The 13,524-nt window shown below is 49.2% G+C and overlaps 1 protein-coding gene across 1 annotated transcript in view; it reads left to right on the forward strand.

Moving 5' to 3' along the window:
• COL27A1 (collagen type XXVII alpha 1 chain) overlaps positions 1-13,524 on the forward strand; it is a 148,955-nt gene that overhangs the window by 47,649 nt on the left and 87,782 nt on the right. The window contains exons 10-12 of the mRNA XM_082775483.1: positions 287-331; positions 2,304-2,357; positions 3,576-3,620. Coding sequence (XP_082631609.1) covers positions 287-331; positions 2,304-2,357; positions 3,576-3,620 — 144 coding nt within the window. The remainder of the gene's footprint in view (positions 1-286; positions 332-2,303; positions 2,358-3,575; positions 3,621-13,524) is intronic.

The raw sequence follows: 13,524 nt of genomic DNA on the forward strand, positions 1-13,524 counted from the left end.
CTGCATGAATCTTTCTGATCTTTATGATCAGAAATCATTACTTGAGCCCCGGGGAAGGCTCACTACATGCAGCTGCCTCAGGTTCTGCAGAGGCACAGCTCCCCAACAATGGGAGATTTGTGTTTGTGTCATTTTGTTGTTTTTTTTTTTCCTCCTTTGTTGATACGCCTTGGACTCAGCACTGAAAGCAGAACCACGCAGGGACAGTGCTGGAGACTTGGCAGTGCTCGTTAGGTGAAGTTAAAGCCTGTCCACATTTGTCTTTGTTTTCTCCCTTCTGTTCTAGGGCTTACCTGGCCCCATAGGGGAAGCTGGTCCAAAAGGCAGTCGGGTAAGCAGCCTTTGATTTGTGTTTACTTGTTTCTACAAAGGGCTTCTCAAGAAACTGTATGCTTAATTTTGCAAACCTGAGACAAGTTCCTCTAAGTTGTTGGATTCAGGGGATTTGAATTGCACACTGGTTACTTACTGAAACACTGTTAATTTTTTTAAATTAAACTCTGAATATACCAAGATTAAAGATCAATGATAGCTCTGATGATGTAAAGCCAACCCCTTACATTGCAGGAAGGGAAGAATGGTATACAAATTCCTACAGAAGACCAAAGTCTGAACTTTCTGCAAGCCCCAATTCCCAAAGGCCTCTTTAGTTTCAATAAATGTGGTTCAGTGGTCTTTGACTGTGCTGAATATGGGCTCTTTTGGGTATAGTCTTGAGTTTGGGAGTGATTTATATCATTATGCAGAAGGGTAAGCCAGCATCTTGAAGCCATGTGCAAATATAAACATGAATATTTCTGTTCTGCCTCCTTTTGCTCATCAAATTGAATTTCTGGGAGTTCTTCCTCACTGCAAAGGATTTTATTTTTTTTAACAGTTAAGACTCCCTTTAATCACATTTTGTTCTTTTCCTGCAATTGTAAATTCACAATGAGATTCTGACCCAATAAAATTCCCTCTCTCCCTGACACGTGATACTTTCTCTATATGCAATAAATTCAACCAGCTGGCTTTCATCACTGGGAAAACTGCAAGGAATAAACAAATGCTGACCCTCTAGCTAGCCGTATTCCTGAGCTGGGGAGGGAGAACACGTGCTTGGTGTCCTGCAGGGGAAAGAAAGGTCTGAGAGAGAACAAACAGCTTGCTCACCTCGCTTCTGCAAGCGGTAACATTTTTCCTGGTGCATCCGTTTCACTGGCCTAACCAGGATCTCATGTAATTGTCAACTGGTAGCTGTATAATTCTGAGAGCACTGTTTAGCAGAAAGACTTGAAAATTATTTTCTGCTTTGTACCTGAGTGCTGCGTACTGAAGTATTTCTAGCTCCCCAGGAAAGCCACTCTCAGCTCAACTGCAGTCAATCAGAATTGGGTACAGATCTCTAAGGTGAGATCTCTGCATTTTGTGGAGTAAGGCAATCAACTGTGGGCTCTTCTCCACCTCCCCATCTCTGTTTTTTTCTTCTGCAGGGAGTAGTTCAGGAGTCGCATGGTTTGTCTTGGGGTTCAGGAGGCAAAGGCAGGCAGCATCATTACAATGTGGCCGTATTTCCCAGTGGGATATCGTCCCTAGAGGAAGCGCAACCCAAAGGGAGCGATGGACTGGTGAAAGAATTTGGTGGGGCTGACAGTAAGAGATTTAGTGATGATGGAGAAAGAAAGATGAGAGAAAATCAGTGTTAGCACTTGGCTCTTGTAACAGCGAGGTGCCACTGAGGGGGCTCCCTGCTGAAATTCACTTCCTCTCGATTCTGCATGTTTGGCACAAACAGTCCTTTGCAAAGGACCAGCACACAAGGTAACTTTGTGCTAACTGCTGAGCAAAGAGGATTAAACACAAGGCTTCAATTGTTGCAAGGGAAAGGAAATGTAGCATTTTATGCAGCGCGTCCTGTCTGAGCGGGATCTCAGAGGCGCACAGAAACATCGCGTACTCGAAATGCGACCGCTGCTGCTGAGCGTGGAAGGAATGGGTTACTTCTGCCATCACTCCTGCTAACCTTGAACCAAGCTGCCTTTCCCTCAGGTATGCTCAGAGCCAGCCCAGGTAAGGTCTTTTGTTGCTGGCCTCTTCCTGCCCGGAACCCTCCTGATCCCTGGTGTGAGGGTATGTGCCCTTGGACTACATCGTGGAAGCCAGCACCATGCAGTCCATGGGCATATACACTTGCCTCAAGGTTTATTTCATCACGGCTGCCACTGACCAACGCTGGAGGATGCTCTGCTGCTCTTCAGGAAAGACAGACTGACTGAATGCTAATGGATAAATAGAGCTGACTACTTGTTTCTTCTTCCCTTTAGGGATATATTGGTCTCCCGGGATTATTTGGGCTACCAGGGGCTGATGGAGAACGAGTGAGTATTTTCTGAAGAAAACCTTGGTGTATTGCTTGACTGCAGTTCTTCAGAGCCTGGTGTAACCTTTTCTATCCTTGCTCCTGAGAAAAGAGGCAAGCATGCCTAGTGTTTGAACACTCCGTTAGCCTGTTTCTGCCCTTGCATGAAGACCTGTGTCCTTGTTAGATGCTAATATTCAGCTCAGGAAAACCCACACTTCAGGCAGGATCCTCAGACCACACTGATGTGTAGGAAGGAGCTTTTCTGTGTTGTCCTTCACTTAAAATCTGCTGTCCTCCTCCCACTTTCAAGCTCATCTTAGTGGGATGAGGCTGGAGAACAATGTGAGTGGAAATTTCCTGCTCCCACATGAGTGGCATCCCAACTACAGTATCTCAGCCTTTTGGGTGTCCAGCTGGAGGTGTCTGGAAGGAGCCTGCCTCTCGGAAGCAGCAGTGCCTGGGGTTCCTGACGATGGCTTTCCTTCCAGTTGCATCAAGTTGGGCAGTCAAGACTGTGGGGCCCATGGAAGGGCACCTGTGGCTGTGTTCCCACGTGTCCTCCCTTCCTCCCACCCTCTCCATCATGCCTTCTCCAAACCCATGTGCTCAGAGCCTTGCAGAACCTCTCTTGCTTTTTTGCTCCTTTTCCCCAAGTCCCCCCACCTGCCTCATCTCCACCCATCCAAGGACTCACCCTTCCCCCAGCACGAGCTCCTAAGGAAGGGCACTGTAAGATGAAGCCTGTTTTATTCTCACTTTTTCTCCCTCAAACGCAAGCTCCAGAAACCAGAGAGGCCCCGGGAGCATGTGGGAGTGAGTGTGCCTGCCTGGGAGGGGACTGCCCTGCGCTCGAGAGTCGCTGATTTAATGCTTGTATAACTAAATAAGAAACATAAACAGAAGTTCTCCAGCGAGCGCCTTGGCGGTGGCCTTCAGTTGGTTCCAGACCAGTAGCTTAATGACTGCTCCTGCTAAGCACAGCCTCAGCCTGTTGCCCTGGGTGTGGATGCTGCCTGCGTGTGTCCTCGGGGCCGTAGTTAGTGGGTGAAGGTTAATTGTCCTCTGCTCTCGCAGCTGACTGCAAGGAGCTGACATTTTGCTTCCCGAACAATGCCGCAGTCATTAGGCTGGTTTGCATTCCCCTTTCTCTTCTCGTTTTGTTTTGTGTTGTTGGTTGGCTGTTTGCTTTCTCAACCAGACCTATTTTTTTTTTCTCTGTGTGTTTTCCTTGCAGGGGATCCCTGGAGTTCCTGGGAAGAGGGGCAAGATGGGTAGGCCGGTAAAGTTTTTCCTCGTCTATTATGCAGACTTTGTTGAATGTAAACAAAACACACGGCTTTTGGCTGGGCCCTTCAGTGTCTTCTGATGGGAACTAAATGGGGAGATCAAACAAACCTTTCCATGTCTCTTTTCTCAAGCAGGAAGAAAACTGAAGATACAAGTACTGTTCTCTTCCTTTCATGCTCTGCCCACTGCACAGGCATTTCTGTTCTTTGTTGAACTGCCCATGCTCCCTTGGGTCCTACACTGCTCAGATTCTCTTCTGCAGTGTCTTTCCTCGTGCTCCCACTGAATGTGCTGTTTAATTCCTGCTGTGACTGCAACATCCCAGGTATCTGTGCTTGTTCTGCTGGTCCCATCACATTTCCCTTTTTAGCTGTGATTCCCTCCAACCTTTGTATCGTCTCAGTTTGTATAACACCAGCGTGCTTTGGTATAGGCACATTTCCGTCCCTGGTGGTACAGACAGGTGAGATGAGGACATGGTTGATGAGCAAGGAGACCAGGTAAACTTGAGCATGACCAGGAGGAAGAGGTGTCTGAAGGTAGGGATGAATAGAAGGTGGAACTGAAAGCTGCACAGAAGGGGGTTTGTGCTGCCTGATTGAGGAAATCAGTGTAGAGATCAGGAGTCAGCGCAGAGAGCAGACACATTCATGCTCTGGTGTTTCGCATCACCTTTGCACCTTGTTCTTCATGTCAGCCTGAGTGTCTCAATCTCCTGACACTGCTCTCACAGGCTCCTTGTAAAATATCCTCTCACCCACGCACGGAAAAACCCAGTGCTTTCCCCTTGTCCCCTTGCATGCGAGCGTGTGCTTTCCAGGATCCCCACGCCCACCGCGTGCTGTTCTCAGCGACAGCCGTGCAAGCAGCTCGACAGAGCCCCATTCATCCGGGCTGGCTGCTCTTCTCTCGCCAGGATGGGGGAAGGTCGAGAGGATTTTTTTGGGGGCGGTGGTGGAAACGTGTACCAAGTCTTACAGTTTTGTAAGCCGCTCGTTGCACCAGAAACCTCCGTGATGAATAACTGCAGCGAGCCGCTCGATGTAAGGATGACTCACTGACCAGAGCAAAACAAACAAAGCAACTGTCGTTAGGTACAAGGCTTTCTGCTCTCCGGCTCCTTTCTGCACAGCCCATGCTGTGGGCTCAAAGCATCCCAGCTGTTGTTTGGCTCGCGCCTGTAATCTTCCAGGCAAGGGTTTTTTGTCTTGTGGTCACTGTTATGAACAGGGCACTCCCCTGAGACCCAGGAGTCTCAAAACCTTGGAGGCATTCAGGCTTGGGATCTAGAGAAGGGACTAAATGGCTGCACGTGAGCACCTTTGTTCTTCTCGGCTCTCTCTGAGAGCTGTGGCTCCATCCACGTTTCATGCCATCAGGTTTAATAAGAACTCCTGAATGGACTGATGCTGCTGATTTGTACTCCCAAGCCTGAACAAAAAGGTTATGTGGCATCTAGAGGTATTCAGAAAATCCCTGGGAAAGCAGAAAGCAGGAACCAGCTGAGCTGGTTCCCTTCCCAGCACTTATCTCCTGGCCGGGGCTGTCTCCCAGCCGGCTTGCAGCGTTCGTGAGCCTGCTGTGATTTTTCTGGTCTCTCACATCCCCGCTCCGCGAGGTTTGCTGGCACGGCTGCTGTTCCTGTTCTACTTCAGCGCTGTCACAGCAATGGAGAGCTCTTGGGAGCCTTTATTAGCTACCATCCGAGGCTGGTAAATGCTCCGGGGAGTGGGGAAGGAGCTGTTATCAAACACATTCTCTACCTAGTTTTGCTCGGTATGAGACAGCAGAGGATTAAGAGGAGCAGGGGGCTGGGGGAGTTTGCATGTGACACCGTGGGCCTCCCAGAATGATGTAAGAGCAAACGATTAAAATAGACGAGCTGGACATGAGTCAGATTTTGAAAGCGTTCCAGGGAAGTTAAGTTCTGCAGAGCTGTGCGGGACACGGTGGATCTGTCGTGGAAACAGCCAGCCCCACCTCCATCTCCGCTTTCCCCAGTGCACTTCCCACCGTGGGCACTGGGGCTCCTGGGCAAGGAGAGGCTGGGGCTGGGGTGGGAGAGAGCTGTGGTCAGAGCACAAAGTGCTGGGGAGAAGGAAATATCTGCCCTCTGCACATCTCTGGGTCTGCTGCCTGTTTTAGAGGTAGGCTGGAGGCCTGCAGCTGAAGGGGCTGGCTGCTGAAACCTTCAGTTTTGCCATTGTGATGGCTGGCAAAAATGTTTTTTTGTAGTGTTTTTATGGATTTTTTATGGCATTCTGTTTGGTGTCTGGGGAAAAAAAATAATATATATATATATTTATAAAAGTCACATTTCCATGATGGCAGCAGGGCCATGCTGGGGGGAAGGAATGATAGATGCTGCTGTCACCTTCCATCATGGCATGCAAGCGATCTATCAGTCTTAATTCACCTTTAGAACGGAGACGTGCTGACACTGAAGTAACACGCAGGAAGAGGAGATACGGCTAGTTACCACTGGAGGTGGGAAAAGCTGAAAGTGGCGTGTTTTTCTTACACTATGGAAGATGGGTAGCTACAGTCAGGTACGTCTGTGCTGTAGATTGGAGTAAACTTCAAATAGAATATGATATTTTCAGAAGTTCTCGTGTCCTGTTAGAGAAAAACTTAAAGGGGAACTTTGAGGAAACGTATCCAAAGAGCTTTGAGCTCTTTTTGGTTCCCCTTTGTTAATGGTGAGTGCTCGTGTCCCTTATTCTTTTTTCATATGTGTAGAGTATCAATAGCACACCAGCAGTGCTGTCTTCTGCCTGATATTAGCTTATAAAGTGGGTTTTTTAGTAGTATTATTTTAAAAGAGATAGGAAGGAACAAAACTTAGTTCCAAGACACACTTAGTAATTCTTGTGTTTGTCTGAAGTCTGTTCACATCTTAGCAAAGACGCCCGAGGTTGCCTTCTGCTCGGAGAGCCCAGTGGTGCTGCTGGTCCTGTGCCTGGCCCTCTTGGAGCCTCGCTGTGCCAGGCACAATTCAAACACCTGGAGAAGGAAGAGCCCTGGCCCAGAAAGGCTCTGTCAGTTTGGGTCCTGGGACAGCAGAGGACCAGCCCAGCCCCAGGGCTGGGAGGTTGAGGTAGCAGTAGGGTGAGCCAGGTCATTAATACATCGAGCAGTCGTTTTGGCTTCCCTAGCAGTGCTGGTCATTACTTATTTATCTTTTGCTGCCCCGTACCTCGTGTTGGTGAGCGATACCCAGCTGTTGGGCAGTGTGAGGGGGCGTCCTGTGTGCCTGCAGACCTCCAGCCAGGGGGCAAACGCCTGCCGACAGCTCGGGCACTGCCACCTGGCTCTGCGCAGCCTTTGGTAAGTGCCAGCATTGCTGTTTGGAGGAGATAACGTGATGTGGAGCTGGAAGTACAGGCACAGAGCGAGGCTTTGCACTCGGGATGCGTGGCCGGGAGGCTGACAGCTCCGCTGGGGGAGCGGCCGGAGCATGCCAAGACCAGGTGGGGAGATGCTGCACTGCCCAGGGGGAGGAAGGGGATGTGGAAACCCATTTTCCCCACGGTGTGTGACTTCAGAGGAGCTGTTTGGCTCTTCCTGGGTTCGTGCAAAGTGGGGATAACACTCAGCTGCCCTTTGGGCTCAGCGACCAAAATGTGGCATGTGAGTGACAAGGATTGCTGCTCCGATGTCAGAGAAGAGGTTCGGTGTGGGGATTTTAAGCATTAGGGAACCCTATAGGGGTGACGCCAGAAGCCTCCCTTCCCTCTGCCTGTCGGCCGCAGCATGGAGGTCACGAGAGCCAGCAGTGATCTGGCAGCCGCTCTGATGTAGGCTCAGTATTTGTTGGGAGCATCAATGCGGTGGCAAGCTGCCGAATCTGGCATCCGTTCTCCAGGAGCTGACCACAGCCGGGGTCCCCCTTGCCAGCTCCCAGCTTGTAATGCGACGGTGCCTTCTTGCCAAGCTATTTTTCATGTCTGCTGTCTTCTTCCATGTTGACTTATAAAGTTAATGTCTTAACTCATGCCTCCAGTGAATGCCAAGCCTCCAAATACTCTTTTTTCCTCCATCTGATAAGTTGTTAGAAGTGCATGCGATAGCCCTGCCTATCCTACTGCAGTGGGAAGGCTGTTGCATCATCTGAGAGCGTATTGCCTTGGGAGACCAGATAGCAAAAAGCAGGGCAGCCTTGGGGTTGTGGAGGTTTCATTTTACAGCCTCCCCCGACCTCCTGACGTATGGCTACGATAACTTGGTGGGGAACGTAAGCGTGTGCGGCTCTGCCAAGTTACACAGCCGTAGCTGTTGTCCGTGCAAACAATGGGGGGACGAGTTTTGCCATGTGTCTGGAAACGCTGGCATAACCACAAATCACTGAGAAAATAAATTGTGCTCCCTTCTGTAGGGATTGAGACTTTAAACAGCTCCAGTCTTTTCTCTGCTTTGGATGAAGCTGAGGCCCTTCCTTGCATTTTAGAGGGAACCAAGCTAGAGTCTCCTGCACTACACGAGCTGAGATTTGGGAAGCTGTTAACAGCGTTTCCAAGTACCTCTTCCTTTACGAATCACTGCCAAACTCCTTCCCTGGAGTGGTCTCCTTGGAGGCGCAGAAAGGCTGCCCATATGGCAAACGTGGCTTAGGAATGCACCTTGAGAGCTCTCACCTATGGCACCGAGTATTGTGGCTCACATGGGCTCAAGTATAAAAATACTTTAAAGAAATACTGTAATTAAATTGTAATTTTAATTTTAATTGTGCTGTTAGGGGTGTTTGTGCAGGTAAACCACCAAAATGAGCTTCAGGAGGGAGTGCAAGTGGGCTGTAGGAGCTGATGGAAAGGACTCGGGTAGCTCGCTCTGTCTTGTACTGATACCCCAGCACAGCACCAAAAACTTTGTGTCTTCTTTGGAACTGATTTATTTTTTAAAAAATGCTTTTAATCATTCTGTTTGCAAGAAATGTAAAGTGGAGGTCCTGAAAATTGGTAATTAGCAGAACTCCCTCGTTACTGAGAGAGACTTCTAACCTGTGTATTGCGTTTTTCCTGCTAACCATCTAAGTTGATTCTTTGCTATCATTTTTCTTTATTAGCTTAAATTGTTGAAATAATTTAGTTTGAGCAATCGGTGACTTCTTTAATGCTTAATGTGGTTGCTGAGACTGGGCAGCTGTTCTCTTCTGCCTTTTGGGCCGGGCTCACTGCTCTGAAATGCAGGACCAAGCCCAGAGCAAATCTCACGGTCTCTTTTTTGGCCCAAATTGCATTCCACATGTCCAGAGTTTCCCAAATCTCTGTGGTGAGACACTTGTGTGGTTACTGATCACTCTGATACCAGCACATGTTCTGTGCCCGTGATTACAACATCCAAATAATCTGGCAAGCTGGACAATACTGGCATATATTTAATTTTTTAGAGAATAGGCAAAACGAAGCACTGAAAGCATAGGCAAAAGGCTTTGAAAGGTGCCAAGACCCATAACTTCTGCTGAAACCAAGGATGTTTCCAAGAATGTTCTCGGTGATTCGTCAACTGTCATTCAGAAAGCTCGTGAAGAATTAAATCAACATCTCCTAAGCACGAGAGCATCCTTCTTCCTTCGGGGAAATGTTCATTCATAAATCAGACCAAAGTCCAAAATGTTTTTCATCAGAACTAAGAAAAACTAACACAACTGTCCCTGTTGAATCTGAAAGCATTTTGATCTTGACTTTCTTAAATAGGAGGCTGCTTGATTTGGAAATCTTGGCCATGGATAATTAGAGGCATTGGCAGATTCAGCGCTCTTCAGCATTAGGTAATAGAGTCTGTGTAATCTGTGCTCTGTTAGAGCCCCTCAGAAGTAGGACCAGATCACATACTTGCATAAAAGGAGCAAAGCTGATGGTCGGGAGGGTGGAGGGGCTGTAGGGTGACTTCAGTGGTGTCTGGCTGAAGGGGCTTCGGGGGAAGCTGGCTCACCGCAGGTGGAACTGGCTGCCCTGGAGGGCCAGGCTCCTGCAGCTGGAGGGGTAGCTACGCTAAAAACTGCCACGAAATCTTTATCCAAAGAGGATGTGGCACAGAGATGTGAAGTGTGACACAGACAGAGAGCAAACCTCCCTCTGGGGTGACAAAAGAGCAAGCCCACCAGCCCCACACCCCGCAGAGGGGACACCCCCCTTCTTTGCAGGGATGCGAGCTGTCACGGTCCCGGGTCTAGACTGAGCAGGAGGCAGAGGCTCCCACATAGCTGCATGAAGCAGAGCTGGCAAAGAGGCCAGCCAGAGCAGGGGCCTTGCCAGGGGCCCCGCAGGGTGACTCTGGCCTCTCAGGGACCCAGCGCTGGCCCCGAGCCACCCCGCTCACCCTCGCACCCACCTGCGGGGGACTCACGTCTGCGCCCTCCACCAGGAATGCTCTCAGAGGTGTCAGCTGCCAACATAAGCTACATTTGTTTATTTTATTCTCCCTCTTTTTTTTCTTTTTTCCAGTCAATGCCTTCTCTCACCCTCAGCCTCGTTTCCCCACCAACTTTTTTTTTTTACCTTTTTTTTTTGGTTTAAATTGTTTGACTTGCACGCTCCATCCCTGGGGAGACTCCTGGGCAGAGATTTACCTGGCCGGAGCCAACTGGCAAATGCAGCCTTTCGCAGACAAGACAGGAGGACTGGTTGGTTCGAGCAGCTTCACCTTCAGCCAACAGGAAAATAAAATCCTATTTTTGGAGAAGGATTCTGTTGGCACGCAGACCTGCCAGGATTCCTCGCAGCAGCAGCTGCCAGACTTGCCTCCCTTACTCCACCAGGGAAAGTGTTTTAAACTGGATCAGATGGCGCATGCATACAACACACCCACCCACACGCACACACCTGAAAAGGCCTCGGGGAAGCAAAGGGCTCGGTGTATCAGACGCCTCTCGGTTTCCCCCAGGATGGCTGCTTGCGGGGCACGAGGCGAGAAATGGTGGCAACTGCTCGGAGCAGCCCTTTGGCTGACAGCAAGGAAGGGCAGGCTGCTCTGTTTGCTTTAAGCAGAGGAAGAAAGGAAGGGGAGGTGGAGGGGGATGTAATCCCCGCTGCAGGAGGAGCTGTTTCCAGAGTCTGTCTGGGTCTGGTTGTTCTCAGCAGGAGTCTCCTGGCATGCGAGAGGATGCCCTTTGCAGGGAGCGGGATGAACAAGGATTAAGGAACTATTGGGGGACCTCAAGGTGTAGGTTTAGTCACTGGTCCAGCTTCAGGCCTCTCGGTGTTACCTGGGATAAATCAGCTTGTGTCTCTGTGTCTCGGTTCCCTCTCCAGCACTGGTTCCCTGCCTTCACCGAGTGCAGCAAGGACAAAGTCTGCAGCCACGGTTTGGGGTGGGCAGGGGGAGCACAGAAGCCCTGGGTCCTGCTTAGTGCGAGCCATCTGCTTGTATGGTTTTTCTCCAGCTCCTCTTCAAGTTTCACCTCACTTCTTTCATTGAATTTCTCCTTCAGAAGATGTGAAATCCATTCAGCTGAGCTTTACTCATTTATTTTTTTTTTTTTTTTTTTTTTTACCTTCTGTATTTCCCAGCTGTGAGATGGAGCCAAAAGTTTTGTCATACCTGCCTCCAGGCACGGCGGAGGAGCGCCCCGATGGCTCCTGGCCGGCAGGACGTGTGAGGCGAACCTTTTCCTCCCAGCTCTGCCGCCCTTTGCCATCCCTTCCCGGTCCTGGTCCTTCTCCGCGTGTCCCCTCCCTCCCACAGAGCAAGCAGGATGCTCAGCAGGATGTTTTTCACTAGGGTGCTTTCATTTGTTATCCCAATTCTTTAGCAGAATTTCCAGGGACCAGGCTTCCCAGAAAAACAGCTGCACCCTGAGAAAACAGTGGACTTTTCCATACCAAAAAAAAAAACCCTCTGCATTCACTGCATTCACTTTGGGAAGGTCAGGAGACTTGGGAAAATGTGCTGAGCTCTGTGATCCCTTTTACAAGCCTCCTGTAATGGGCATGAAGCGAGCTGAGCTGCCTGCCCCCGTGTTTGGGCTCCTTGGGCTGCTGGAGCAGAGCACAGGAGAGGAGACGCAGTCGGACAAAACAAAGGGGTTGCCATAGTCCTTTTGCAATTCCTACACTGTTTGTTTCAGTTGAATAGCTCTAGTTTTGTTCCTGAGGAACACCTCTGGCCTTCAGGCTGAGGCAAGAGGGGAGAGGATCTGAAAAAATAGCTTTTACAGACGTGCGAGATCCAGGGAGTTAGGATGCTGTGGTCGCTGGAACTGTTCTTGTGGTTTAAACTGCTACTGCTTATCCCATGGAAAAAGAGGGCTTCCTTTTTCATTAGGGGCTTAACAGATTGATTGCCTCCTGCTGTGAACAGCACTGTGCTACAAGGCCTTTGGAGTCTTTGGAGACATCCTTCTTCGTGCCACAGCCCCCAGCTTTGGTCTCGTTTAACGCACAAGGCTGCTCATACTTGTGTTGCCAGCCTCAAAGTGAGGGGTGCCTGGAGTTCATTGAACTGAAGCTGCTCTTTCCCCTTCTCTCCTCTCCTGGGTTTTATGATGGAGGCCAAAAATTACCAGGGGCCCAACCATCCTCCCAGAAGCTGTGGGCTGGGTGGTGCGTGTACCAGGAGAGCAGACAGCACGTTAAGGTGCTGGCAAGGATGGGGCTCTGCTGCTGCCTGCTGTCCTGGGGCTGGCTGTTGTAGCTGTGATGCCAGCCTGCATCCTTCTGGGTTTTATTCTCTGTTTTCTGCCACTTTGACCTTTTTACAGCCCATCCCAAGGATGGGAGAAGCCCTAGCTCCGTGAGGGAGCCACAGCATGCTGCTGTGAAATGGGTTTCCATCTCGAATCCCTTGCAGGGAGGTGTTGGCCAAGTAGCCTCAGCCCAGGTACGTACCCAGCTCTCTGCCTCTGAAACAGGAATAATCTGTGTTGTAAAATACTTGGAGATCTGCTGTTGGAACACCTATATAAAAGCTAGATATTTATTAACTCTATTAGTAAATGCCTCAAATTTCCTGTGTCTTTATCTTTAAGCAGTGAGGTTAGTACTAGAAACTGAGACGTAAAAAGAGATTAGTGGGAAACATTCATTTAAATAGTTTCTTATCTGAGCACTTTTCTGACAGAAAAGTGCATTGTTTATATCGCTTTGGAAGAGATTTAACCCAAATTTAGAAAATCCTCTTAGTCTGGAGCATGCATTTCCCTAGATGATATGCTGCTGTGGCTGTATTGATTTCATTTTACTATTCCAACTAATAAAACCTTCCCAAACTGGCAAGGCCTTAGCTCAATAGAAGACACCTCAGAAGCCCCAGGGCCAGGTTGCTCGGTGGCATCTCTGGGTCCCTTTGTGCCCGGCTGTGCCCCCTTAGAGAGGGAGGCTGTGGCTGGGGGTGTGCTGAGGGCTGTGCCTGCACTCTGCAGCAGCGTGAGTACAGTATCGGGCTGTGCACACTCATATTTTCCTTGGCAAGTTGTATGACTGTAAACAGCAAAATATTCCAAGGCAGTCTTTTTTTTTTTTTTTTTTTTGTCTTGCTTGAGCAATGAGTTTTCCCTACAAATCTCTGTTCAGATCTTATTGATTCAGCATGTCGCAGAGTTATTTTTCCTCTATTTTTATTAAAGAAGGTTGTACCCCCTCGCACCCCCCGCCTGCTTGTTATATTTGACGTCTTTGTCTCTAGATGGCAGAAGGCTTTTTCCAGTGGTTGCTTACCACAGCTTCTTGGCTTTGTGCACAGGCTGGAGGGATGCAGTGCCCAGCTGGAAAGGCAGACAACTTTCCCATTCGCCGTGATGCCTGTAAAATATAAGTATTGAGTCCAAACAAGCAAGCGATAGCTTGCATCCATTCATGAGAGTGTACTGTAGGGAACTGGTACAGAGGAGGTGAAATCCTAGCTCAGAAGTCAGTAGCAAAATTACAGTTGTCTCAGCAGATCCCCCGTATTTCACCTGG

This window comes from Aythya marila (genome assembly GCF_965140915.1).
Source record: "Aythya marila genome assembly, chromosome: 19".
Classification (NCBI taxonomy): Eukaryota; Metazoa; Chordata; class Aves; order Anseriformes; family Anatidae; genus Aythya; species Aythya marila.